Source organism: Amborella trichopoda, chromosome 6, assembly GCF_054954075.1.
Source record: "Amborella trichopoda isolate Santa Cruz 75 chromosome 6, AtrichopodaSantaCruz75HAP2 v2.0, whole genome shotgun sequence".
NCBI classification, from domain to species: Eukaryota; Viridiplantae; Streptophyta; class Magnoliopsida; order Amborellales; family Amborellaceae; genus Amborella; species Amborella trichopoda.
The window spans coordinates 48151748-48179660 of NC_142341.1; the positions used below are offsets into that span (position 1 = coordinate 48151748).

The 27913-nt window shown below is 34.3% G+C and overlaps 1 protein-coding gene across 1 annotated transcript; it reads left to right on the plus strand.

Annotated features, from left to right (window-relative positions):
- The first annotated feature begins 4780 nt into the window (after positions 1-4780).
- Positions 4781-16766, plus strand: LOC18441934 (ARM repeat superfamily protein). Its single transcript, XM_088868920.1, has 15 exons — positions 4781-5063; positions 6861-7037; positions 10488-10612; positions 10721-10859; positions 11122-11271; positions 11366-11419; positions 11521-11616; positions 11700-11759; positions 12128-12202; positions 12323-12376; positions 12719-12820; positions 13679-14341; positions 14957-15091; positions 15202-15309; positions 16296-16766. The coding sequence occupies exons 1-15, from the start codon at positions 4851-4853 to the stop codon at positions 16443-16445; spliced, it is 2301 nt and encodes a 766-aa protein (XP_088725046.1). The 5' UTR covers positions 4781-4850; the 3' UTR covers positions 16446-16766.
- Positions 16767-27913: the final 11147 nt, after the last annotated feature.

Here is a 27913-nt window from a genome sequence, read left to right on the forward strand (position 1 = left end):
TTTTATTTATTTGTACATGGAGGTCACAATCATTTTTCACCATTAGATATGAAATCTAATAAATGTAAGTGTGTTAATATTCGAGAATTTTTATTTCAGACTAAACAATGACACATCCTCAACGACCCGATTTCAAATCTAACAATCAATTATGATTGTGACCTATTTGTATCAAAAGTAAATGGTATTATTATATACATTTCCACTATTCATGTTGTTGTCTTTTTAGTTTTTACGAGTATTTTTAAATTAAATCAAATGGATAAAATATTAAATGGTTTATCTCTCATAGACATTTTCATAAACTTATCTAGATTTTAATAGAATATTAGTCAAAAAGTTGCAATTTATGTAAGGTTGAGACTTTATCCATGTAATGTTTCTACGTTCTAAACCATCTACTTTAATTGGATAGTGTAGATCTCAAATGTATTGTAATAGTATCAACACATAATACTTCATTTAAGAAAAAGTTAAATTCATATTGTTCAAATAAAATGGACGATATAGATTATTGCAACTTTACTTATAACATCAAGTTGCTACCTTATGTAACTTTTTATTATCAAAATAATCATGAGGTATAAATTATTTAAAAATAATAATAAAATGTTGCAATCTTAAAATATAGAATTAAGGTGCACCTAAAAAATCCATTAGAAAACTTTGTTTTGATATTGGAAACCCTTTAATTGATCATTTTGGCATCCAGATGTATGAGTAAAAAAAAAAAAAAAGGTTTTTGAGTCCAAAAAATAGTGCTTCTTGCAACACAATATCTGGATCATTAATTTTCAATATTTTTATGTGCTTATAGATCTACTTGATTTGAACTATTTTGAAGTTTTAAAAGTTTATAATTAAAAATGAAAATAGATTCTCAACCATCCTAAGACTTTTTGACAATAAAATTATATCTTATTATAAAATTTAGAGATACGCCATACTTTGATTGTTTAAGACTGCAACCTTGTGCAAATGATAGCCATTTGTTAATATGTACATATTTATTTGCATTTAACTTCAAAATACCCATAAAAAACACATGATCACGACATTGGATAGTTGCAAAACGATTAAAATAGTTTCTTTTCTATAGGTTGTTTGATAAACTTTTCAAATTAAAATAATGACAAGTCTTACCGAAAGTTGTGGTTTCAGTGTCTAAATGGTTTAAAAATCTATTTTCATCCCTAATGATAAAATTTTAGAATACGACTTTATGCAGACAATGGGTATGTTTTCTGAAAATAAAAGTAACCGAAGTACAAAGTGATATCGCATTGGTTAACTCTTCTACTTCATTTAGAGAAAAGGGGCATAAAAAATCCCCAGTTTTATCATTCACCCAGACAATTTTGGAGTAGAATTGGCAACTCGGGCAAAAAAACCAGGTAATTTAAAAAAACCAAGTAATTTTTACTTTATGTAACACTTTATATTCGAATCCGTTTCTATACGGCCTAGGGTTTATGAAAAAAAGACGAAGTAAAGCCTCACTTCAAAATTTCATTGAGAGAAAAGGGGCATAAAAAAAATTTATGATGGCTCTAAAATCTATTTTCACTATTGATCATGAAATTTATAGCTAAATAAATGATATAGATCATCTAGATCTATAAATACTTGAAAATAAATGATCCAGATAACCTCTTACAATGTACACTTTTTTAGGCTAAAAATCGTAACTATTTTTTTTACAATGAAGATCATTTGAAGGTTTTCGAATCCAAAACTTTCAACAACATTTGAGACACGACCGTACTATTTTTTTCATAAACTTGCGCCTTATTTGAATATTTTCTTTTATATTTGTCAAAGTCACATCACGGATCCAGATCGATACAACAGGGACCACTCCAATACCCAAGGTTGGGTTTTGAAACCGCTTAATAAAACCAAAAGATTTCATGCTACAGAGAAAGCATGCTGTCCATATTATTCTCTCATATAAAACCTAATAAATATCTAGGCAGCCACCCAGCCTCTTAATCTCACAAAGGAAAATGTATATATAAGGTGCCCACCTTGAAAGGTGCACCTAAAAAATCATCCGAAAAGTGGTGTTATGACCTTGATTTTTTTTTTAATTTAATCATCTCGACTTCAAAATATTTAGATACCACGAAAAAAAAAAGATTTTTAAACCATTACAGAGCTTGCTTCGAAATGTTATATTATATATCGAGGCAAAATTTGGTGGCGTGTCTTACTTCTATAATATAAGGAAAAGTATACAATGAAATCATTTATTTTCGGTACAAAATAGTTACAATTAATCTTGACTATTGGATGGCTACATTTATTCCATTGACTAAACTCAAACTCTAAAATAAATTTTCTTGAATTTCGTGACACACCCAAGCTTATTAGATTTAACATCACATAGTTATCAGTGATTGTGACATCTCTGTATAAAAAGTAAATGGTCTCATTGTACATAATCCTATATTTGAAACATGAGCAATGATTTCATGCAACTGTTGTATAGTAATATGATGTAACAACCTTAACAAACCATCTTATGACCATTTGTTTGATCCAAAATTTGAAATATATATTTTTTTTTATTCTAATGAACAATTATATAAAATAAAATTTAAAAAACACGACCTAAAAAGTATTTTTTTAGCCCAATTAACATATGTCGTTCATTTTTATGAGATACATAGATCTGGGCCTTATAAGGATTTTTTCATTTCCAAATTTTTTTTATAATTTTATTATCATTAGATGAACAACGTTAAAAAACAAAAAAATGATTTTGAGTTTATAAAGGCTGAGATCTTGAAATTCACAAAATGAATAGTCTAGATTCATAAGAGGAAATTCATTTTGACCATATCTAGGGTTCAAATTGATATTTTTTTTTTTTTGGAATTGATTATTGAGATGAAGAGAGTGTGTGTGCAAAATTTGGAATCATACAAATACCACAAACATGGTTTTCCATAAGTGTCATTGCATTATACTATGGTACGACCGTCACATTAGATCAATGCTCTTTAAACATGGAGCTTTGACCAAAAAATTAAAGGGTGCGGTTTGCATAGAGCCTATGCTCTAAACAATTAAATTAAAGCCCGCTTTCAAGTAGTGTCGAGAAATGTGGTTTTATTATTGGAAGTCGTTGTAATAGCCTTAAAATATGTTTTCATAGTTATAAAGTTCAAAGCTTTTAAAATAATGTAGATCGACAGATCTATGAAAACTTTAAAATCTTGAAAATTGACGATCTAAAAATGCGTTACAAAATACAATATTTCCAAAACTTGAAATCTATTTTTTTCTCATGTTCATACATCTTGATGTCGAGATGATCAATTTGAAGATATTTAGGCATCAAAACAACCTCTTATAAGGCGTGTTTGATGACAGGAAGTTATAAGAGAAAGAAGGCGCGTTACCTATTGTTGTTCATGTTATGTGTTTGATAAAAAGTGGAAGATAATTTGAAAACTCTCCTTTACTGTTGAAGTTCCCACCTTTTAGGCTTGAGTAAAATTCTATTGTAAACCATGGAACTTGAAAATGGAACTTTTTATTTTGTCCATTATATATATATATATATATAGAAAAAATCTTCCCAACACCTATAAGCGAAAAATGAATAGCAATTTCACTTACCCTCGTCACCATCCAAATTTCATTACGCGGTCAAGGTTGTCTGGTAGTATTTTATTTTTTTATATTTTTATATTTTTTCTACAGATTGGAATGAACTGAAATTTGGAGGATATGTATATCTTACTGAGGTGCATCTAATAAAAATATAAAAAAAATTATCCGTGAAAAATAAAGTGATCAAAATACCCCCGAAATTAATATTATAATATATTATATATACAATGTATAATATATTATATATAATAAAAATATATTATAATATATGATATTATTAATATAAGATAATTATATATATATTAATAATAAATATAAAATACAGTATATCATATATTATAATATGTTATAAATATTATATATTTTTATTTAAATTATTATCTATGTAATATAGATATAAGATATTTATCATATATCTCAGGAGTTATCAAACACATAAACTATGAACTTCTTAACTTCTCAGATAGGTTATCAAACACATAAACCATTAACTTCTTAAGTAACTTCTAATTTATTAAGTAACTTCTAATTTATTTAGAGTTCTTTAGTAACTTCCAATTTCCATTTCATGTTCTTGCTTCATGCTATCAAACACGCTCCTACTGAATTTTTTGAGGTAGGCTCAAATTGGTTGTTTAGAGCTTAAGCTCCATATAAACTTTTTCCAAAATTAAAAATATACATGTATTTAATTATATCACACAAGACATGAAAAGTATTACTAGATCCGGACCCGATGGAATCCGGAGCCAACCCGCCAAGTCCAACTTGTGGATCCATAGGTCGTCTAGCCCTCGGTCCGGCTTCGGGTCAGGGTCCGTGCCAAGGCTACAGTTATACGCACCTCACCCTTACGTTAAAATCGAAATAGCCCTAAACCGCTTCTCTCCCTCTTACGCTCCCTCTCCCAATAGGAGAGCGCGCGCCCAGACCAAGCCGACTGCTTCTCTCTCGCTCTCTAAACCCTGTATCCCCTCTCTCTTTTAAACAGTCTCATATTCTCTCTTTCTCTCTAGCGAGGAACGGCGACTTAGAGAGACATGGTGCTCCCATCCACCACGATGCCCACACCAGACAGCCTTATGGCCTCAGGCCGAAGCTCAGAGAAGCTTAGCCTCCCTTCTCTGCAATCGAAAATGAAGGTTGATCCAGAGAGTTACACAACAGAGCTGGACCTCCTTCACAAACAGTTCTCCTCTGCTCTCTTTGTCTTTGAACAACAGGCCGCCATGAAATCAGCTTTCATGGAACCAGACCCGACCATCACGAAGGACCTTGGTGATCTCGCCATGTTTCTCTCTCATGTCATGCCCTCTTATCCTGAAAAGCTCGGTAGCTTTCCTGCTAATTTAATTGAGCTGTTGAGGACTGGGGCTCGTACTTTGCCTTCAAGCTTGAGGTGCCAGATTACTCAAGCTCTAATTTTGTTAGTCAATCGACAGGTATCTCTCTCTTTGTCTCTCTCTTCTCTTCTCTGTTTGAGTACTAGGTCTCCTGCTTGTGAACAGTTAGCATAATGTGACTACAATTTCTCAATCTCGTATGGCTGTGTTATTATCTCAATTTAGAATATTTATGGTTTTATTTTGCTATTATTGCTACTAGTATTGTTATTTTCTTTGCTAAATAAGTGTAATTAACTATTTAAAAAGAAAATACTAGCAATCGGCATAGCGCTGGGATTTGGTATAGATTTAGCCATGAAGGAAAGAGAACAATAGTGAAATTCAGCTGAAGATCATACAAGTGGAACTCTTCTGACAAAACAAAAACTTAGAACCATGCATTGATGTTCATTCCTTTTTGGAAACAATCTAGAAAATGGGTGCAGTTGCTCTTGTGTTCTTGAAACTAATCGTCTAGACTTGTACTTTGTCCAGGTACTGTTGGTTGGTTGCTCTTGTGTATAAATGAATAAACTATAGGAGGAATTATTGGCTATTAAAATGTTGAACTAGTGCTTAAAGCTGGTTAAATAATTGTAATCTGTCGATCTTTCACTCACAGAGACAGGGTTGAACTGAATTCTTATGATTCCATTTTTAATAGCAGGTTTGGGGTGAGTTTAAGTGGGAATTGCTTGTAGTACCATGGCTATGCTAGAGTTTGTATAAATTGCATGGATATTGTTTTGTGTTTTCAATTGGGTTCATTTGGAGAAAAGTTCAAAGTTTTTAATATACTAACACAATTTGTGCTCAAATCAAATTAGTCAGATTTATTCACTAAAATTGGATGAATACGCATGACATATACAGAAGAACCCTGTTGTTATAATGAATCTTTCTGGCATTTATAGAGGAAACACTGTATTTTGTTTCAAGTAGATATCACTTGCAGATGGTGGGAATCATAGAATTTCTATCTATGGTAACTTTATGGGTAACCAATCCCCAAAAACTTAACAAGCAGTTGAAGAAGACGACTGCTGCTGCCAGAACCGAACCAGTGATCATACCAGTTCAAATAAGGACAACCCATTATGATGGTTTGCTTGCCGAAAATGTTATTGAATGGCATGTTATGAAGTGTCTACTAAATGATATTGAAAAGCATGATTTTTTTGGTAGTTCTGCCTTCCAAATTCTGTCAGATTCTCATGTGTTGTTTATTTCCTCTTCAAGGGCATCTTCTTCTTCAATTATTTTACCTAATTTCATTCAAAAAAAAGAAAAAGAAACTTCGATCACTTCAAATTTAGCACATTTACTCTTTGCTGAGTAACTTGACATTGTACTTTTGCAACACTTACGGTTACTTCCACGCATTCTTTTAATCCTTTTCACCTCTAGGACCCTGCATCCTTTTTGTCTGAGAAATTCGTATCTTTCTCCTCATGGTTATGCTCTTATAGTTTTTTGTTGCTCTATTAACTTGTTTGATACTCATGCATTCAACATTTGATCTGCTAAGATGTTGAAGATATGAAGAAAAACAATGAACCATGTAAAATTTGAAACCTTTCATTTTTAAAATCAAAGATGATTTGTACATGCAAATTGTACAATTATACAATAAAGGGAGTAGGCTTTGCTATCATTTAAACGATCACTTGCAAGCTGGTTTTGGAAAATTTTCTTCTTTACTGCTCTTTCAAACATACAATCCGAGTCTGAGATCTTCATTAGAGTGTTGTTTCTCTTTAGGAAGACATTGCACTTGGGGCATGCTTGCTTTTACAATTTCATGGTCTATAATGGGTCTCTTAACTGCATCTTCGATCTTTGATTGTTGACTAGATGGTGGATATTGAAGAAACACTTACACTGTTTATGGCACTTCAAACTCTTGGAGACAGGATTTTAAGGAAGATGACCTTTTCTCATGTTGTCCACAGTATTCGGCGCATGAATTGTAAACATAGAAATGATGCCAAGAATCGTTCACTTCAGAATGTTCTCTTTGCTATGCTGATGGTATGCATCTTTGATTGTATTTATGCCTTTATCCAAAAACATTGTGTTTATGCCTTTACCACAAAAATTTGTGTTTATGCATTTGCTATTGTTGTTTTTCTATATGTGCTTGGTTGTCAAATTCAGAACCAATATAAACAGAGGTCCATGGTCATTAAATAAGAAGAAGAAGGAAACAAAGGTCTATAATCTGTACCATAGTTACTAGAATCCATCTACCCAAGTCAAAATTTTTCTTCGGAATCTCGATTCGGTGATTCCGACAAGGAATCTTCACGGAACTTGTTTCCTTGAAGTCAAGAATCTTGATTCCTTATTTTAAGAATCTTGATTCTAACTTTTTAAGAATCTTGATCCCAACATTCATAGAATCTCAATTCCAACTTTTCAAATCTCGATTCCTATATTTATTGAATCTTGATTCCTGATTCCAAATATAATGCATCTTGATTTGATTGCTTTTTTGAATTCAGAATCCACAACATCAAGTACCCTTGGTTTGTAGGTGTAGGAAACTGTGACTCAATCAACATGGAATCTTGCTTCCATCTTCACATAATTTCTATCCGAATATTCGTGGAATCCCTGATTCCATAAAATCAAGTAGTGATGTTAATAAGTGCACAAAACTATGACTCTTTGATGTGGAATCTCACCTCAAATATTTATGGATTCTACTTTCAGTTATTTGGTAACCCGATTTGAGAACATTGTTTTTCCTGGTGTATAGGTGCTGCAAATAATGATCCGATGAGCACAGTGCTGAAGTATTTATAACACGAACCAATTTTCAAATGCAAATGTTAAGAGTTAACAAGTACTTAACATTATATAATTCTTATGTCTTTTGCATGTAACAAAGGCAGGTATAACTAGCATTAGATTGTCAATGAGAATACTAATGGTTATAGGAATGACTTGGATCGCATTTCTAAAATGTGCCAGGACTGGCTCGGATCATGTTTCTAATTGTGCTAAGATTGGTTGTGTTTTCTAAAATATAAGCGGTAAAGAGTTTTACAGACTACAACACAGACAACACCATGGCACAGACAAAGTCCTATTTTGAACTATAATAATGAAATCAAACTCACATTTAAAAAATACGAGATAATATTTGTATCTTTTGTAGACAATTTCCCTGGTGGATTAAACCTTACTTCTGATATTGTGTCTGAGGTTTAATAGTCAATAATTCAATACATTGACTTCATATCTTTGGAACCCTTCTTCAGGTATTAGAGACCTCCGATCTTGATTGTTTGATGAGGTTCTAAGTTGTTAAGGGACATGATGTTGTTGATGTAGGAATCTTGATTATAAAGGGGTTGAAACTCAACTCCATAGAGTGACAAATCTCTATTACCATGTGGGTTGAAACTCAAGTCCATACTGATTTGAATCTCGATTGCAAATTGGTATGAATGTTGGTTCCGAATACATAAAAACTCGATTCCAAAGATGTCGGACTCGCGATTCTATCATTATCATCAGAGCCTTTTCCCAATTAATTGGGGCGGGCTACACGAAACCTGGTCCGCCATTCTCTTCTATTAAGGGCCTTATCTTCAATGAGGCCATAAGTCCCCATATTTTTTCTAACAACTTCCGACCATGTCCTTTTGGGCCTACCCCTTGCTTTTTTTTAGCTCAGGATTCATGGAAAAGTTTTAACAAAGTTTTACGTTGGCTGCCTATCTAACACAACCCACCTTCTTTACCTTGGCTTGGGACGAGTTAAGGGAAAATTTAAGGTCCTCACCCTTTTTAGGCCACCCTTCGTGCTAGGACTACCTACTAAAAATAATAAAAAATATTTTTATAATAAAAATAACCCAAATACCTTAAAACTTATAAGGGCTATCTTAGTCTTTTTTTATTATTAGGATATTTTACTATTCCTTTTATTTGGTGCAGTAAAGGAGGACATCCCAAATTTCATCTCATAGTGATTTATAGAAAAGTATGTGTATATAGAAAAGTATGTACATAAATAGTGGCTCACAACATGGCCACTTGAATAGTATGTCGCCATTGGGCTTATATTCCTACATTAGTGAATCCGATATCATCATCATTGTTAAAGCCTTTTCCCAACTAATTGGGGCTGGCTACATGAATTTCGGTGTGCCATTCTACTCTATTAAAAGCCATACCCTCAATGAGATTATAAGTCCCTATATCTTTTCTCATTATTGCCAACCACGTCCTTTTGCCTTGCCCCTTTTGAGCCTTCCACACAAACTAACTCGTACCTCCTAACAGGTTAGAAACTCGTTTCCAGGAATCTCAATTCCATATATGAAGAAATCTCATTTCCATATGGATCGATTCCAAATAGGTTAGAAACTCGATTCTAAAGTGGTTGGAATCTCGATTCTATGTATATAGGGATCTTGACTCCATTTGGGTCAAAATTCAATTCCTATAAAATAGGAATCCCTTCTTGCACTGCCCCTCGCACAGACGTCGATTCCAAAAACAAGAATCTTCTAGCCAATTGTAATTGTGCAATTCTGATTCTTAAGATGATTTGGAATCTCATGTGTTTCCAAAAACTCTAATCTACCAATGTTAAATTACTTGGCTAGGGCTCCGGACTTAGCCCTTGCCCAAGCTGAGTAACTTGGGTGGGTCTGAATGGACTCACCAAGTCACGCTTGAGCAAAAAAACCCTCAAAACCACCCCAATGCACAAAGACATGCACAACCCCCCCCGCCAAGTTACGCAGCTTGGGTAAGGGCTAAGTTACTCAGCTTGGCCACGTTACACGCACAAACCACCCCCCCCCCCCCCCCAACAAAAAAAAAAGAATAAAAAAGAAGAAAAAGAAACACACACATAGAGAATGGGGCACATAACCAAGAGAGAGTGAACGAGACAGTGCATGGGGCACATGGCCCAGAAATAGTGAGAGAGAGTACATGGGCACGTGGCTTAGAAATAGTGAGAGAGTGCATGTGGCCAAGAGAGAGACAGATTGTGGGCGATTGGCATTCGACGAGAGAGAGAGAGAGAGAGAGAGAGAGAGAGAGAGAGAGAGAGAGTTTTCTCAGAGAAGAGATACAGATGTAAAAAGAAGGGCAGATTTCAGCCCCCCTTTTATGCTTTTTTATTAAGTGCTGTACAAACTCGCCGAAGTACTGTGGAACTTGGGCAAGCCCATACCGCCAGTATGGACACCACTACTCGCCTTAGCGGGGTGCTGAGGCCGAGTAACTCAGCCAAGTCTGTCGAGTTTTGAAACACTGGTCTGTACAAACCCATCATATTTACCAATTTATGAATTTACTTATCTATTATGGACTTCACAATTTACTTGCAATTGATAGTCAAGTTGCTTCATTTTTCTTTCGTGTTTGGTCACTGACACTTGATTCCTAAACGGGGAAGGTCTAAGATGATTATGCTACTACTTTATGTGAATGAAATCTGATATCTTGCCATAGGAAGAAGATGAATCTAGGGCTAAAAGGGCGCTAATTGTACTATGTGATCTTCACCGCCGAAAAGTCTGGTTTGATGAACGGACTGCAAATGCAATTTGTACAGCCTGTTTTCATAAATCATCCAGGTATAGAGTAAAACCTCTTTCCGTAATCCTGTGTATTTGTTCAATCATGATCATCCTTTCAGGACTTTGTAATTGTTTAGAAGGCCTACTGTATTTCTGTTAATCCAGGATCATGAAAGCTGCTCTATCTTTCCTTCTTGGGTATGAGCGCGTTGAGGAAGGCAATGAGAGTGATGGCTCAAGCAGCGAAGATGATACAACTGAACAGAAACCTCATGTGGTTCTAAGCAGGGCGGCGGTTCACAAGGTGGTTACCTCAAAAAATTTGTTGTTAGTTACTGTGTTTTTTCTCTACTGATTAACATAAAAATACTGCATTTTTTCTCTAAAATAGCAAAAAGTATGAATAATATGAAAATTTTTAGTGTCTACTTAGAACTCAATTTTCATCACCTTCGCTCAATTGGATGAGATTTGGGAAGCAAATGATCCATGGTGATATCAGTAGTGCCTTTTCTGTGAGTTACTCGATGCTCAAGGCACTTACTCGAAGCCTTTTTTCTCTGTAGGCACATCATCAAGGTACAACTGCAAGCAAGAAGAAGAAAAAAGCAAAATTGCAACGTGTTATGCGCAGTATGAAAAGACAGCAACGCGTGTCTTCAGAAAACTCTGGTTTTAGTGGCTATTCACCTCTTTCACATCTGAAAGATGCACAGGTATGCTTTGCTTCTCACTGCGAACTTTGGCTACGAGTTTCTTTGATTTGATTGGAAGTTTCTTTGATTTTACTTCATTTCGTTTTCCCCTTAGGGGTTCGCCGAGAAGCTCTTCTCTCGTCTTCAAACATGCAATGAGAGGTTTGAGGTAGCTGCTCTTGAAAGATTGCCTCGTCTTTGCCTTAAATGAAACTTTTATATCCCTGTAGAAGATTTTATGCCACCTCATTCCCAAATTTGAATTTTCAGGTTAAGATGATGATGTTAAAAGTAATTGCTCGGACTGTGGGGCTTCATCGCCTAATATTGTTAAATTTCTATGAATTCCTTCGAAAGTATGTTCAGGTATGCTAGGACACTCCAGCTACTGCTAGTGCAAATCTGAGCTATTATTATATTAAGCTCTAATTGCATGTTTACTCTTGCAGCCTCATCAGCGGGACGTCACTAATTTGCTAGCAGCAGCTGTCCAGGCTTGCCATGATATGGTTGTAATTCGAAATTTTAATATGGGATATGTTATATAATCCAATGAACTTTGGAAAACCATAGTCCATTGGGCTTATCATTGTGCAATGGAATGTTGGACACTGGTGAAGAGAGAGTGGGGGCCACCGTTGGGGTCATGTCCTGCTCTCTGTCTTACTCCATCTGTCCATTTTGCATCAAATAATGATGATGCTAATGGACTAATGCTGTATTATAGTTCATTGGTGTAAGTGTCATTCCCAATTTATATTCTTTAGCATTGTTGTTTTCTCATGCGTTGTGCCGTCTGTTTTGTTAGTTCTTGTTGAGTATATTTCTATGTGCGTGGCTTATTGTGGGGCATTCTATTTTATTTTGCTGGGACCAGGTGCCTCCAGATGCAGTTGAGTCACTTCTGAAGCAAGTGGTGAATCAATTTGTCCATGATCGATCTCGTACTGAAGTAATAAACTGGTTTGACAGCTAATTATTTTAGTTTAGATATTGGTTTTTCGGTTGATTTGTTCATTGTTGCTTTCCATAGGCGGTGGGCTGGTTTTTTATTTTACTCTTGCTTTGCCAGGCAATTGCAGTGGGGCTTAATGTGGTGAGGGAGATGTGCCTGCGCATGCCTTTGGTGAATATCTAAAACTTCAGCTTCACATTGGGTTCTTTCCTAAACATGCATAATTCATTTGTGCTCTGCCGTGAAACATGTCTAAACTATTTGGCAGGTTCAGCAGTTGACATGCTACCTACAACAAATAGTGACATGAAACTTATGATCTGTTTGAGATAGTAGTAGACACCACTTGCATTTTGTTGAAGTTGAAAACTAGCAGCCACTCACACACACGCACACATTAAGCACACATACTTTGCATCTATGCCTGAAAAATATATTCAGGAGCAATTGTGTACCTTGCTGATCAGTTTTCACATTATGCCTTTCCTAAATGCCTTCTCTCTTTATGAACAGTTGATGACTGGGGATTTACTCCAAGACCTTGTCCTTTATAAAAAGTCACATGAAAAAGCTGTTTCATCAGCAGCACGTTCATTGATGACTTTATTCAGACAGGTAATAATTTATTATTTATTATGGAAACAGAAAAGAAAGATATATATATGAAGGAAACAACAGGAAAAAAACAGAATATATGAAGGAATATATATATATATATATATATATATATATATATATATATATATATATATATATATGGAAAAAGTTTATATAAGGATGCTACCTTATAATGTAGAGCTACGGATGCCCCACAAGAATCCATCGGAAAAGATAGTTTTAATGTTGAAAAATCCTTTGATTGATCATCTCGACATCGAGATGTATGACTATGAAAAATAAAAAGATTTTAAGTCTCAGAAATAGTGCATTTTACAACATATTATCTTCACCGTCCATTTTCAAGATTTTCATGTCTATAGATCTACTTGATTTTAACCATTTTTGAAATTTAAAATTTTATAATTAGATATAAAAATAGATTTTGAGATAATCCTAATAACATTTTACATCATAATTATATACCTTGATAAATTTGAAGGGCACCGTACCTCTACACCTACGGAGGTGTTCGTATGGAAACTGCTATATATGTATAAACTGAAACAACAGGAAAAAAACAGAATATATGAAGGAAAATATACCATCTGCAACCTGTTTATGGTGGTGGTATCATTCTAAACAACCAGCGCATCCACCTTCCATTCTCAATGACAGACAGTATGCATTAACTGTAACCTGGTGAACAGGAACTGTGGTTAATGTCCATCGCCTGTTGTTGGACCTGACATTGAATGCCTTGGCTTTGTACCATAACCATAACCATATGCAGGCTGTCTATGATAATTTCTCCCTTAACATAAATGAGTAAAATATCTGCATTCTCTTTATCTGGAAATGTATTGCTATTTGCAGATATGCCCTTCACTTCTCAGTAAGAAGGATCGTGGACGACCTTCTGATTCAAAAGCAAAGCCAAAAGCCTATGGTGAGGCCAGTGTGAACAGCAATGTGCCTGGTGCTGAGCTATTATTGGAACATGCAAATGCCTCTAATTTTAGTGATGGTGATGATGATGAAGTAGATGAATTGGCTACCAATGTCTCAGACTCTGATAGACATGATTCCTCTGAGGAAAGCGCAGGGGCAGAGGAAAATGATTATAGGTCGGATGAAGAAGATGAAGGTAGTGAGGAAAGTGGAGAAGATGATGGTGTAGCTCTTGAAGAAGATGATGAAGATGGCTTGGAGAGTGAGGATGAAATAGAGTCGGTTAGAGGAGATTCTATATCTGGAGATGAAGAGGATGAGAATAAAGAAGAAGAGGAAGAACCAAGTGCACAGAAGAAAGAAGAAGAGGAGAAATCAAGTTCAGAGAAGAGAGGAGGAAAAAAAGAAGAGGGAGAAACCAATGTAAGGAAGAGAAAGAGATTTGATCCTAGTGATCAAAAGCCGAGTGCAGCAACAAGCCTGAGGGCTCTGAAGAGACTTGCTGTGGAGAAGATGGGGACTGTTTCTTCAGTTTTAACAGACGGTATTCTGTCCAATGAAGATTTCCAGTTGATCAAGGAGCTTAAGGTACACACTACTGTTGAAGCTTGCATGGGTCAAATCCAAAGTTTATACTCTTGATTTCAATACAAAGGAAAACGTGAAATTCAATTGGCTTGGCAGAATTTTTATACAAATGCTCTGTAAAATAGACACCACTTAAAAACCACGCTGAAAGATATTTTGTTCTTTTTGGTGATTTCTATTGGGTCTTGCCAAGATTTAGTGAGATCATATTTTTTTGGATATTGAACTGGATTTCCTTCCAAAATCCCAGATATTTATAATCTTCCAAGGATTTATTATGGACTTCAAGAGTTGAACTGAAGTAAAACATCCAAAACCTGAGTTTATGAACAACTAAAAACTTAAATAACCAGAAAAACTTAAATAACCAGAAACCATAAGGTATGAATCAAAGTCAAGCCATTAAACTCTAAAATTTGTAAAATATTGAATGCATGGTGGTGCCACAAATCTCTAACCATGTAAGGTTAGAGTTTGAACCTAGACCTCAATAGAGATGCTCACTGGGAACAGCTAAAGCCTGATGACTTTAGAACTGACTTCATATGTCATAAATTTCTAGCATGACAGCATGACTTTCGAATTTGCTTGAGTATTCTTTTGGATTTCTATTAGGCGAAGAAAGAAGCAAAGACAGCATTGGCAGTGCATGGTCTATTGAAAGGTAATTCAAGTGCAAAAACAACTAGTCTGAAAGTACCAGATTCTGAGGAGCTGAGCACCAAGCGTGTGGACCCTGCCAAACTTGAGGCATGTCTAATTTTTTTGCAAACTAGAAATAAGATTGTCATTTACACAGCCTCTCTGGCTCTCTTTGGGATACTTTTGTATTAATATGTTCTCTTTTTAATATTATAAAGATTCATATACGAAGAAGATTAACAAAGGATGAGAGGCTGGCATTGGTGAAAGCGGGACGGGAGGAAAGGGGAAAGTACTCTGCCCGCACTGCTGTTAAGCAGAAAAAGGTTTGTCCGCTCTCCCTGGATATAAATTTTATATGTTCACGTGATATGAGTTTTACTAAGTTATTTGCTTTCCAGTATGTGAATTGTAAGGGATTCCTCTTCCTTTATTTGTTTTCCAAGAAATGATACTTCTTTTAGAAGTTAACAGTTTGAAGTTTCTAATTGACTAAAATTTATTTATATAGGATTTTATTTTTGTTTGTTGGTTATTATCTGACAGTAACAACCTTGAAAATACTGTTTCTTAGTTGTAGACTTTGTTAAAGAAAAAATTCATTAAATGACTCCCATCTCTTAGCAGATGAACTCTTTTATTGGGAATAAATTTTGTCATTTGTGACGGGTACAATACATGATGCAAATTTATTCAAATGACGTTGAGCATGTTTTAAGCAGTGGCATGCCAATTTCACCTTATGAATGGTACTATGATTGTAACAGAAGAGTCCATAACAACGGGCAATCAATAAAATGACTGGAAGTGATTACTCAAAAAAACTGACCATGAGTGCTCAATCCTCCTAGTAGATGGCACTTTTCAGTGGGAAACTGTGAATTGAATTGGACTAGTGTTTTTGTGTACAATACAAATTTATGCAGAACATAGTATTTGTTAAACAGCGCCAATTTGAACTTCACCTAATAAATGTTGTTTTCTGTATGTATAATATGCTTATGCCTCTGCATAGGTTCCCTTCTTCCCCTCTCAGCTGTGGGACTCTTAACATTACCTAAGAAGTGTTCTTGTGTTTTAATTCTCTCACTAGAAACTTATATTGTGACCTCACATTGACGAAATTAACCCGAGCAAATCTCACTGACTGAAAGGGTTTCTATATCATATCAGATACTGTTCTAACCTTAAACAGTATTTTGAGAGCATTGAGGGCAGAGAAGCCTTTGTGCACATGCATGCTTGTGCATGCATGCATCTGTATGTGTGTGTGTGTGTGTTGACAGGGAGTTAACTGTTGTGCTGTTTACAGACTGGTGGTTCGAGTAACCGGTACAAGGAACACAAGAAGGCAATGCCAATCGCTGCCAAGAGATCGAAGATAGCACGATCCCGGCAAGAGAAGAAGCAGAAGCAACGGAGAGCTGGAAAACAATTTAGGGGAAGGAAGGCTTGGAAGTAGACATTGCTTGTAAAAAAGGCATCGGTTCGATGAAAATTTTGAAAACCATGTTTTTAGTTTGAAGGCATAATTTCATTTAAAATTTTGAATCATGTGTTTGGTTTAAATGCGGGTCTTTGATATAAATTTTCCTGGTTCTAATATAGAGTTCTCTGTAATTTAAAAAAAAGATTGGAACCCCATCAAATTGGGGGATTTGATGAGGTATTTAGTTATTTGATAGGAAGTTGATTTTGTCCTCTCATTTCTACGTGTAGCGAAATGTGAAACAACAATTTTTAGAAATATGATCACAGAACAGAGCTAAGAGTTTTAGAGGGACTTATTGGACAGAGGGACTTGAGTACCAAACACTTGGAAAAGGTTGGAGGCATGGTGGGGATTTTGGGCAGGTATAGGATCTCGCCATCATCAGTGTAACTCTGATTAACTATAGGTCTAATTATTGGAATAGGGACAAATGGAAGTTTAACTCCTAAAAAGGCACTTTACGAAGTTTCCCGTAATTTGATCGATTTATTTATTCTTTTTCTACATGCGGAGGAGCGGGACTTCCACTTAGATGACGATCAAAACATATTTACTGCACCTTTTTTCCCCTTTCATGAGGGGTTGGCTTATATAGGGATAGGGGAAAGCGAAAAAAGAATTGCATTGAAACGTATTCTTATTGACCAATTAGAATTATCTCCCAGGACCTATAACTGCCTCAAAAGGTCCAATATCCATATATTATTGGACCTTTTGAGTAAGAGTCAAGAAGATCTTAGGAAAATTCAACATTTTCGTGCAGAGGATGTCAAAGGTATTGGACATTCTCAAAAAACGTTTTGCATTATGCTTTGGGTTGCAAATGAGAACTGTCAGAAAATACAAATTCTCATGTTAGAAAACTCTCAAATTCATTATTTCAGCTATGGCAATCATAAATTTGAAAATTTAGATTTCAATGACGTGCCGGAAAACTTTAAATTGATTATTTCAGCCGCGACAATCATAAATCTGAAAATTTAGATTTCTATCAATGAAAATGGTGTGATACGTTATCAGCTATTTTAAGCGTTTATAGATTGTGTGATTTGTACCTTCTTAAGGGCTTCAAATTTCATAATCATAGGTGCAAATAGATTCTGAGATTATCACACGAGTATTTGGCATTGGAAGTTGGAACTGCATTTTTTGATGAGTTTTTGAGGTGTGGCATTACCCTTTGACGTAAAGCCTCGGCCTTATGCTATTTGCATCTTTTTGTAATTATGGAGATTAAGAAGAAATTGGTGATACCTTTCAAGGCCACATTGAGTCTCGATGCACAAAACGCATATGAATTCAATAATTTGTTGTTTGCTGTTTTTGTTTTAGTATTTGATGCTATTCTTAAATCTCTAGAAACTTTATTAGACCTGGGTGATAGTTTTGTTGCTACAGACATACTGTTACAACATCCGCATGACTCTCTCTCAGTGAAACCGTTTTTTTGGTTTTTTTTTTTTTGGGTAATTCAGTGGGAAAGACTGTCCTTCCCTTTTTCTTTCAAGTAGATTAGGAGTTAGCTTTTTGAAAGTATTAGTGGGGTAATGTTTAGCGGGGTGATGTTAGTGGTGGAAATGGAAACCACATAGTGACTAGGATGTGGGGTGTTACCACCACGACCCAGCCCCAGCCCCTTTCCTAATAAAACTGTAATAATGCTTGGGGCTGCAAATGGACGAGGTTTCTATGAGTCTATGTAAAAATGAGTCACCTCTTAAACATCGATTTTTGGGATGGATTCTTGGATCTAATTTTCAAGGACATGTAATCTCTAACATGGAGATTATGAATATGAAAAATAAAATAATTTTTGAAAATTAAAACAAATAATTCTATTAATAAAACAATGGGATCATTAGTTTCAATTGTTTTTAGATGGACCACCCATTTGCATCCATCTTTAAGATGGATGCTTTATACCATGGGGACACCATAAATCCGGAATGTCGTCTCTGCCGCATGAAATAATTTTCCTTCTCATATTGCATTATTCTATCATTTTGAAGCAACCGCGTATTCCATAATCCAAATGTATGAACTAGCATCCAAATATGAAGCAGTTTCTATCGAGCCTAGGTTTTATGAAAACAAAGTAATGCCTCAATCATCTAGAAAGCACTTTGAGCATCTAAAATCTCCATGACAGTCTAAAACCAATTTCAACATTGATTATAAATGGCCAAAATATCTTTAAATTTATTTTGAGCAATATATTTCATTCAATATAATGTTTATTTATTTTTACTCAATGCTAATTATAAAAGTGAAGCACATAACCAAATTTCATATTTATGTCCTTTGTAGATAAAAATTAAAAATGGAAAAATGAAATTCAATTTTAACCCTTTGATGTGGGTAGTTCAATCTGAGCCATTAAGAGGTGCTTGTGCACCCTGTGGCCATCCACAGCCTATTGTAATGATTTACGAAGTGTTTCAAATTCTAAAACCTTGAAGCGGAGATGAAATTGTAAACTCTTCTTCACTCAGTACCCTTAGATCTCGAAGTTGGATTGGATCAATGGTTGTGGACTCAAGGGAACCATTATAAATATTTCTACAAGATTATTCCCCATCTGGTTTGTTATATGCTTTCTCAAACAACGAGAAAACGATTCATTGAGACCTGTTAACTTGTGGCAACCCAATCTCTACCATCGCTGGTTTGTTATATGCTTTCTCAAACAACGAGAAAACGATTCATTGAGACCTGTTAACTTGTGGCAACCCAATCTCTACCATCGGAGGTAACAGTGGTGCTATTGTCCATGGACCATAAGTATGGATTATGTCCACCGTTGGTGGTATGTCATTGACAGTGGAGATCAAATCCTTTGCCCATTACCCTCTTGACAAATATGTCTAGAGCTGGCAACGGGTCGGGCCAGCCCTGGCCACACCCGCCCGGCCCTATGCTTATTAGGGGACTAGATAGAATTAAAGAAAAAGTAATAATAAGAGAGAAAGTAGCCGAACTAAGCTGACCATATTGTGGCCTTGTGCTAGGCCCGGCCCCCAGGCCACGTTTTGTGGCCCAACCCTAGTTTTTTAGGGCTAGGCTGGGCCATCGGACCCATTGTCACCCCTAAATATATCAATAGGTTCAAGCAGTATTTTTGTATTAAGTCGTGTCCACTCCGACTTGGTCCAATAGCAGGGGTGGCCCTATTGGAGAGGAGTTATTGTGCCCAACTCGCCGGCCACCAAAAAAAACTACTAAAATATATATAAAAATGTAAAAAATACAAAACATTTGGAACGCGCCATTTTATAAGTTAGGAATATGTTTTAAGATGATGTTAATAGCTTTTAAGACGATTTAGAACACCTTCATGTTTTTCAATGTATAAATCAATTTTTTCAATAATCTTTCTTGTATAAACTTTTTCATGGGCTTGAGTTGTCATGGTAGTACTCCATACTCTAGTTACCATATTGTGGTTTTTATTCCTACCACTAACATTATTTGACTAATTCTTTCAAAAAGCTAACTCCTAATATAGTTGAAAACATGGGTAGGGGCCTATTTTTTTCACTGAATTACCTAAAAAAAAAGATAAAAACTCTCGATGATATTAAACCATTTTGTATTTTTTTTGTCTGTTTCTACATCTTGTAAGGTGTATAACCCAACTAAGAGTTAGTCACCTCAGCAAAGGGCCAAGTGACCTTGGCTTAGGTGATCTAAAAGGGTATATATACTATAAGGCTATTCACTTTTGAAATAAGGTTATTAATCCAACAAATTGCAATGTGTCACAACGTTCAAGAAATTCCATCATCCACTAAATTTCATATCCAATGGTCAATAATTTGTGACTTTCTTGTATTAAAAACAAGAGATTATTTACAAAGAGGCCATTTATCTTTTGTACATGAATGTCACAATCATTCTCACTCATTAGACGTCAAATTGGTTGGCTTGAGGTGAGTCGCGAACTTCAAGAATTTTTTTATTTATTTTAACTTTGTATATTCAATGACATTCTTACAACCACCAATTTTAAAATTTAAGGGACAAGAACAATTATTACTTCCTATATAAAAGATAAATGGTTTCTTTGTAAACAACCCCTAAAAATAAATAGTCTGTCATTATACATTTCCAAGTTTGAAAACATTGGGTTATAGATTTGTGTTTGAGTGAGACTTGCATAGGAGTGTGTTTCTAGAACAGTGTTCCAAAACTCGGACAAACCAACTCGGACTCCCCGGTTTGGGTGGTAACCTTAAAATGTAGAATTAAAGGTACACCTCAAAAATCCATCATAAAAGGTTGTTTGGATGTTGGAAAATCCTCTAATTGATAAATTTGACATCGAGATGTATAAATTTGAAAAGATAAAAAGATTTTGAGTCCAAATAGTGTATCTTGCAACACATTATCTAGGTCGTCAATTTTCAAGATTTTCATGTGTTTATAGATCTACTTGATTTGAACCATGTTTAGAGTTTAAAATTTTGTAATTAGAGGAAAAATAGATTCTCAAGCCATGTTAAGAATTTTTTTGTAGGGTTTATGTGACCTTTAAAGGCCTTATGAGTACTTGTAAAATGAAATGATATAGTGGAACATGAATTCAGTGGGAGTGTGGTCCCTCGTGGACCATACTAAGCAAACGATGATTTGCTGATACCGACCTGTGTTTAACAATTTAGCCCAGTCGGTTGGGAAAAACCCATGTTACCTGCGCATGAAGAACAAACCGATGAGAGTTTATGTGTTAGTCCTTGATGAGGTCGGAGAACAGACCCGGCTGAGTGAGCCGAGGGACTATGTGACCCTTGTGTGTGATGATGGCATTTAGAGATACGGGCCAAAACCTCATCCATGTACCATCACACGGTATGCATATCGATAGATCATTTGAGAAAGCCATAAATCCACATTTTAGGGTGAAGCGTATGTATGTTCGAGAGATGCCCCTATGCGCTATAGAGCTGTGGTCGCATAACATCTTGATGACCTTGACTTGTCTCTAAGGGAAGACCTGTAATCCACAGATAGGGATTACGTTCCCTAGGCTCATCCGCCAGACTTTGGTGACCCGCTAATGAGCCCCTGCTTGGACTGTGGGTCATGGAAAACACTGGATCGGTTCGATAAGGCAAGTGTGGTCTGTAGTTCACAATTGAAGGTGGAGTGCCCCATGATTGCAGATTAAATTCCTTAACTATATGGATCCATTTCCCATGAAGTTAATTTAATTATATTTGTTTTATGATAGAAATTATTTTAGAAATATTATTTGAATTTTTATGAGTCATTTGATATTTTATTTATAATTTTTTTTAGACTTATAAAAATCAAGATATTGATTTACAAAATGATAAATTTCATATAATGTTTCAGAATATTTTTTGATAATTTAAAATTATATAAAATATCATAGAGGGGCCAATAGTGCATATGTACCCACCATGTGTCAAGTGGGTGGGGCCCACATGTGCCACATATGGGTGGCATGCCCCACCCATTGGATTCTTTATTGGAGTTTAAGTTATTTCATATTTTGGTAATATTATGTTATGACATGTGGTTAAATAAGATATGAAATATTTTGATTATATATTGACCAAATATTGAAAGTGTATATTGACTTGATATATCTTTGGAATATTTTGTAAAAGATTATGGAATGCATAATATTTTAACTAGATTTAATTTATCTAATTTCTATTAATGGGAAAATGGTTAAGAAAAGGAGGATAATGGTCTATGCACATTCCATAATGTTGATGACCCATCTATGGAATGGATGATTCAGATATCTCACCCCACAAGTCACGCTTGATCGATGGTCTATGTTCAATCTCACAAGAAGTGGCAAGCCAAGGAAAGCCCTAAGAAACCATAATCTTGTTCAAGCCTATAAAAAATGGATTGTCTCTACCCAAAATCTCTACACCTTATCTTTCTATCTCTCTTTTAAGAAAGTTTCTCTATATCATGTTTGATCTCCCTCTTCTAAACTGTGAAAGAACCTAAGGGTTTTGGTTATGGAGTTAGTCTCTATTTTATCTCTCAAATATGGATTTATGGTTAAGGGTTTTAGGGTTTAGCAAAAAAAAAATCCATCTCTCTTAAACTAGGTTGCTAAGAGAATTCACTTGGGGTTTGAGTTTGTGATCAAAAGGGTTCATATTCCATTGATGTAGCTTGACCGAAATTTTCTTTTCCGGTTCGAGATTGAAGCTAGACCGTTGATCCTGCGCCATCGGATGATGGTGACTCAGTGTGAGGTGTAATAAAATCAAGTTGTTAAGATATTGGTTTTATTGTTATGTTGATTTTATTTTGAAATTTATCTTATTATAATAAAGACCACATGTAAGTGAGCTTTTGCCAAAAGAAAGGGATGATGAAAAAAAAAAAAAAAATTGTATTCCCCAATAAAAGATTACATATGTCTTTCTTTCATTTTTATATCAAAATTATATTTATAATAAAATTTAAAGGTGCGCCTTAACTAGTTTGTTTAAGGTTGCAACCATGCAAACTACACCAAAAAAAAAAAAAGTTATTTGTAATATGTTTTTTTTTATAATTTTAGCAAAGATTAGATATTTTTTAGCCATGAATACTTATTTTTACATTTTTCTTTTTTTTTGAATTATTTCTAGAATACCCCATAACAAATTGATTTTTTTTTTCAAAATCTCTTTTTTTCACTACCTTTTAAACGTTATTTAAAATTTTATTTTAATTTTAATTTAAACACTCTTTTCCTATTTTTTTAAATTTTTTTTATATTTTTATTATTTATTATCTTTTTTGACATACTTAGTTCGGGCATGGATCGAGTCCCATCCCTAAGTCGGGCTTTCATATACTGTTCCAAGGTACAGGTGACATTACAATCACATAAAACACGGATAAAGAGAGAGAGAGTTGCCGAGGTTCAAAGGGAGAGAAGCCATGGACGAAAACGCAAAGAAGAGAGAGAGAGGCAACAGACCATAAAGCAAAGAACCCACTCCACCGGGCATTGTTTTGTGTGGCCAACTGCTTTCAGAGTCACACATGCCAAATAAAAGGTCGACAAGGACTCAAATGAGCCAATTTTAATACACAACCAAGTCATGGAAGGGACAACATGCTTTCCTAGAAAGAGAAAGCAATAGGGCAACCCTCGAGGAGCCGTACATTGGCTCCATACATGACATAGCCGTACAAAGCCAAAATAATAAGCAATAAAGTGTTTCTTTTATACCAATAACCTAATAAAGCTTATTTGTTATAGAAAATAGTTTTATAAAGCAAGCTTATTTATTATAGAAAACAGTTTTTTAGGGCTGCAGCCTTATCAAAACCTTTACAAGTCGAGCATTTGAAAAACCTTTACATTGATCTTCTCTCGGATTGAACATTACGGTTGTTAAAAAACATTAAGAGTTCAAACTCTAAAAATAACGTATAGAGCAATGATACATCGTAACGGTTGTATCATAGTACAATACAACGACACTTCTAAAAAATTATGTTTGAGGTATTTGTATGACTCTAAATTTTGCACACACACTCTCTTCATCTCAATAATCAATCCTCCCAAAAAAAAAAGTTAAATTTGGATTCTATGGTCAAAATGAGTCATCTCTAAAAACGAATCTAGACCATTCATTTTGTGAATTTTAAGATCTTAGCCTTTAAAAACTTAAAATCATTTTTTTTTTTTAAACATTGTTCATCTAATGATAATAAAGCCATAAAAAAAAAATTGAAAATGAAAAAATCTTTTTAAGACTTAGATCTAAGCATCTCATCAAAATGAACGGCCTATGTTAATTGGGCTAAAAAAATACTTTCTAAGTTGTGTTTTTAATTTTTTCTTTTTTTGTGATTGTTCATTAGAAAGAAAAAATTGTATATTTCAAAATTTGGATCAAACAAATAACTATAAAATGGTTTTTTAACCTTGTTGCATCATATTACCATACAACGGTTGCATGATATCATTGCTCTAATGTATATTATAATAAATTGTCTAGACTATACTTTTTATCCTAAAAATAAGTGTTCACAAATCCTCTATAACTTTTTGAATTTGAAGTTTTATTGTCAATGTTTAAAATTGACTTTAGAGTCATCATTGAGATTGAGTTGCCAAAAGCACTCTTTATATGAGAATTTAAGGTGAGGCTTTATTCTCTTTTTGAAAAACTTAGCTTTAGATGAGAATTTGAGGTGAGGCTTTATTTTGTTTTCGAAAAACTTAAGCCTTACAGAAACTTCATCCATTTATTAGAACCAACTCTTTGTGGAGAAAGCTGGCACGCGCGCATGTTTACAAGGTTGCCCATGCAGCCTCGAAGACCATACCATCTCCACTACGACTCTACTATAAAAAATGGCTACTTGCCTTTGAATAATATGTACACAAAAGTAGAGAGAGAAAACATAGAAACACGAAAATAGAGAAATAGAGAGCGAGAATAGAGAGAAAAAGAGGACTTAGGTAACAGTGTAACACCTTCTCTTAGAGAGAGAAAGAGGACTTGGGCAACAGTGTAACATTTTTTTAGAGAGAGAGAGCCTTGGGAATCTCTCTCCTTAATAAATTGAAGGGAATGGGAAGAGAATGCATGGCAATGGGGAAGATTATAGTAAAGAGAGAGAAAATGATGGGAATCGTGTATGTTTCTTCTTGGTAGTTCAAAATAAAAAGGGGGGACACGATTTTGGACAGAACTTTCTCTCTCTAGGATTTCCAAATTTTTATGATGAAGGGGCTGTTATTTTGCCGTTGCCATATGGCATATCCAGGGTTTGCCATGTGTATCTCGTATTCGTCGTCTAGTTTGCGTAAGGTTGTGACCTTGAAGGCATCCTCAAATTTTATCTGAACATACAATTTTGGTGTAAAATCTTCTTAGGATAATTGGAAAATGGAAAATTTCATATTGAAATCTAATTCATCACATTATTTTATGGTAGATTCTTTTCTAGTTTTTCTTTCGAATGGCATAAACAACTTTTAATGATTTTATGGTAGCTTTTTATCTCATATTTCATTTTTTTATTGACTTTTAACTATAAAGATTAACTGTAACAAATCTTTTTATATTATTTCAACTCAATTTTTTTTTTAATTTTCTTTTTCCTCTATCTACCCATTAAAACAAGCATGTGGGTTGCAATGGTATAAAAAGATTTTATTGGGGTTAAGTTTTATAATAAAAAAATCAATAAAAGAGGAAGATAAGAGAAGATGAGGCATGGTGAAATCCTCAATGATTTTTTTATGCTATTTGAAAGAAAAACGGATGGGGGGTTTACCATGAAAGAATATGAGGATTTAGAGATCTATACAAAATTTTTCCATTTGAGAATCCATTTTTATCTCTAACTATATGAGTTTAGATTAAAAAATAGTTCTGAATAAGTGGGATGTAAATGCATAAAAATCTTGAAAATGAATGGTCCAGATGATATGTTGCAAGTTGCACTATTTTTTGGACCAATTTTTTTTATTCATATGATTAATTAGAAGATTTTCAGACTTCGAAAAAGGCTTTTAACATGGATTTTTTAGATGCACCTTAATTCTCCGTTGCAACCTAATATTTTTGTCCTAAAAAAAAGGTTGCAACCAAATATAAACTTTTTTCTTTTTTGAATCTAAAATTTTGAGAATCACTTAAGAATTAATAAATAATTATTCTACAAAAATAAATTTGGAATTTGAGTTTTTTAATTCTTAGATCTCACCATCTAAAAATTAGATGGCCTCTATTCATTATTGAGATATTATTTTTTTCAAGTACAAAAATAAATTTGGGATTTTTTATATTAAATTAATCTATGGGTTAAAGAGGTTACATCCCCAAAATTTAGGGTCCTATAACCAATTCTAGCTGGGGTTTTACTCAAACGAATAAAAGGACATTATGCTCTTGCGAGAGTATAATTACTTTTGGCCTTTAATAATTGGATACGGTTTGTATAAAGCGGAGGCCCTAAACATCAAAATAAGGTGCATCTTCAAATTGTTTGGAAAGATGTTGTTTTAGTATTGGAAATCTTTGTGATAACTCCCAAACTAGTGTAGATCAAGCAGACCTATGAATGTTTGAAAATCTTGAAAATTGGCTGTGTAGAAAATATATTACAAGATGTACTATTTTTAGGACTTGAAATCTGTTTTTTCTCATCTTCGTACATCTCGAGGTCGAGATGACCGATTTGAAGATTTTTGGGTATCGAAACCACCTTTGCTGGTGAATTTTTGAGGTGCGCTTTGCTTCGACTGTTTAGAGCCTCACCCTTATATAAACTTTTTCCTCAGTAACTACATAACTTTTGTAATAAAAGTACTAATATATGCAAATTCAAAGTGAAAGATTAAGTGGTCCTAGAGACCAAATTGTACTTTGATTCATCAAATCAACAATATCCCACATTGAGGTGAAATTTTTTTGAATTGGAGGACAATAAACGCCACAAGTATTATCATATATGTATTAGCTCAGCCCAATCTGATATATGTCAGATCTCAAAGGATGTCAATCTGTTAATTTCTCTTTTTTGAGAAAAGCAGGCCTCCAATTGCCCCTTTTCTTTTGTAGCATTCCTAGTATGTTAAACTAATTGTAACATTCCTGGTTGGTACAAAGTTCAGGAAATTTGGCGAGAGAGATCTAAATCATATTTAGAAAGTAAGGGAATAATAATATCCGCAAACCAAAACGTCGTAACAAATCAATTTTATTTTAAAAAGTCGGGAGAAACAATTGGGTCAAAAACACAGATTGCCAAAATATAAGGTAAGTTACAAAATCGTGGTATTTCAGATTTGGTTCAAAAAAATAGAATGAAAAAAATCAGATAGATAAAGATGTCAAAATGTAGAATTATGATTTGCAATCAACCTGAAGATATATTAAAGCCTATTGAATAATAACTTTATGGCCTTACCTTACCTAGTGTCATTAGAGTAATACTTGCCAATTTATTGTCTTCACTTTCAACAACAATGTTTACTCTATTATCACACAAAACTTCACATATTTATTGAGAGCAAAAAATGAAACAACTACAATAATAGTAAGCACAAGAACTACATTAGTAAATAACAAGAAAGGAAAAATTACATAAATATCTATTTATTTTCTGTTATTTCAAAAATACCTAATAGTTTCCTCTGACTATTTTTTCAACTTCATAACATTTTATTTTAAAATAAGACGAAGCTATCTATTTTTTAAAATTTCGGTTTTTTATAAACTGAAATTTTTGGGAGATCATTCACTCTGAAAATAAAGTTTAGAGAGAGAAACTGTGAAGGAAGATAAGAGAGAATGACAGATTAAGTAAAACTCGAAGAGAAAAACCAAAATTTTTGGGAGATCTATTCACTGCGAAAATAAAGTTTAGAAAGAGAAACTGTGAAGGAAGATGAGAGAGAACGGCAGATTAAGAAAAAATGGCAGAGAAGA

Excerpts from the sequence above, each read along its gene's own strand:
- LOC18441934 (XM_088868920.1), top strand. The coding sequence starts at position 4,851 with ATGAAATCAGCTTTCATGGAACCAGACCCGACCATCACGAAGGACCTT. Across the intron at positions 11,617-11,699 it reads TCCTTCGAAAGTATGTTCAG|CCTCATCAGCGGGACGTCAC; the intron begins GTATGCTAGGAC and ends TTACTCTTGCAG. Across the intron at positions 14,342-14,956 it reads AGTTGATCAAGGAGCTTAAG|GCGAAGAAAGAAGCAAAGAC; the intron begins GTACACACTACT and ends GATTTCTATTAG.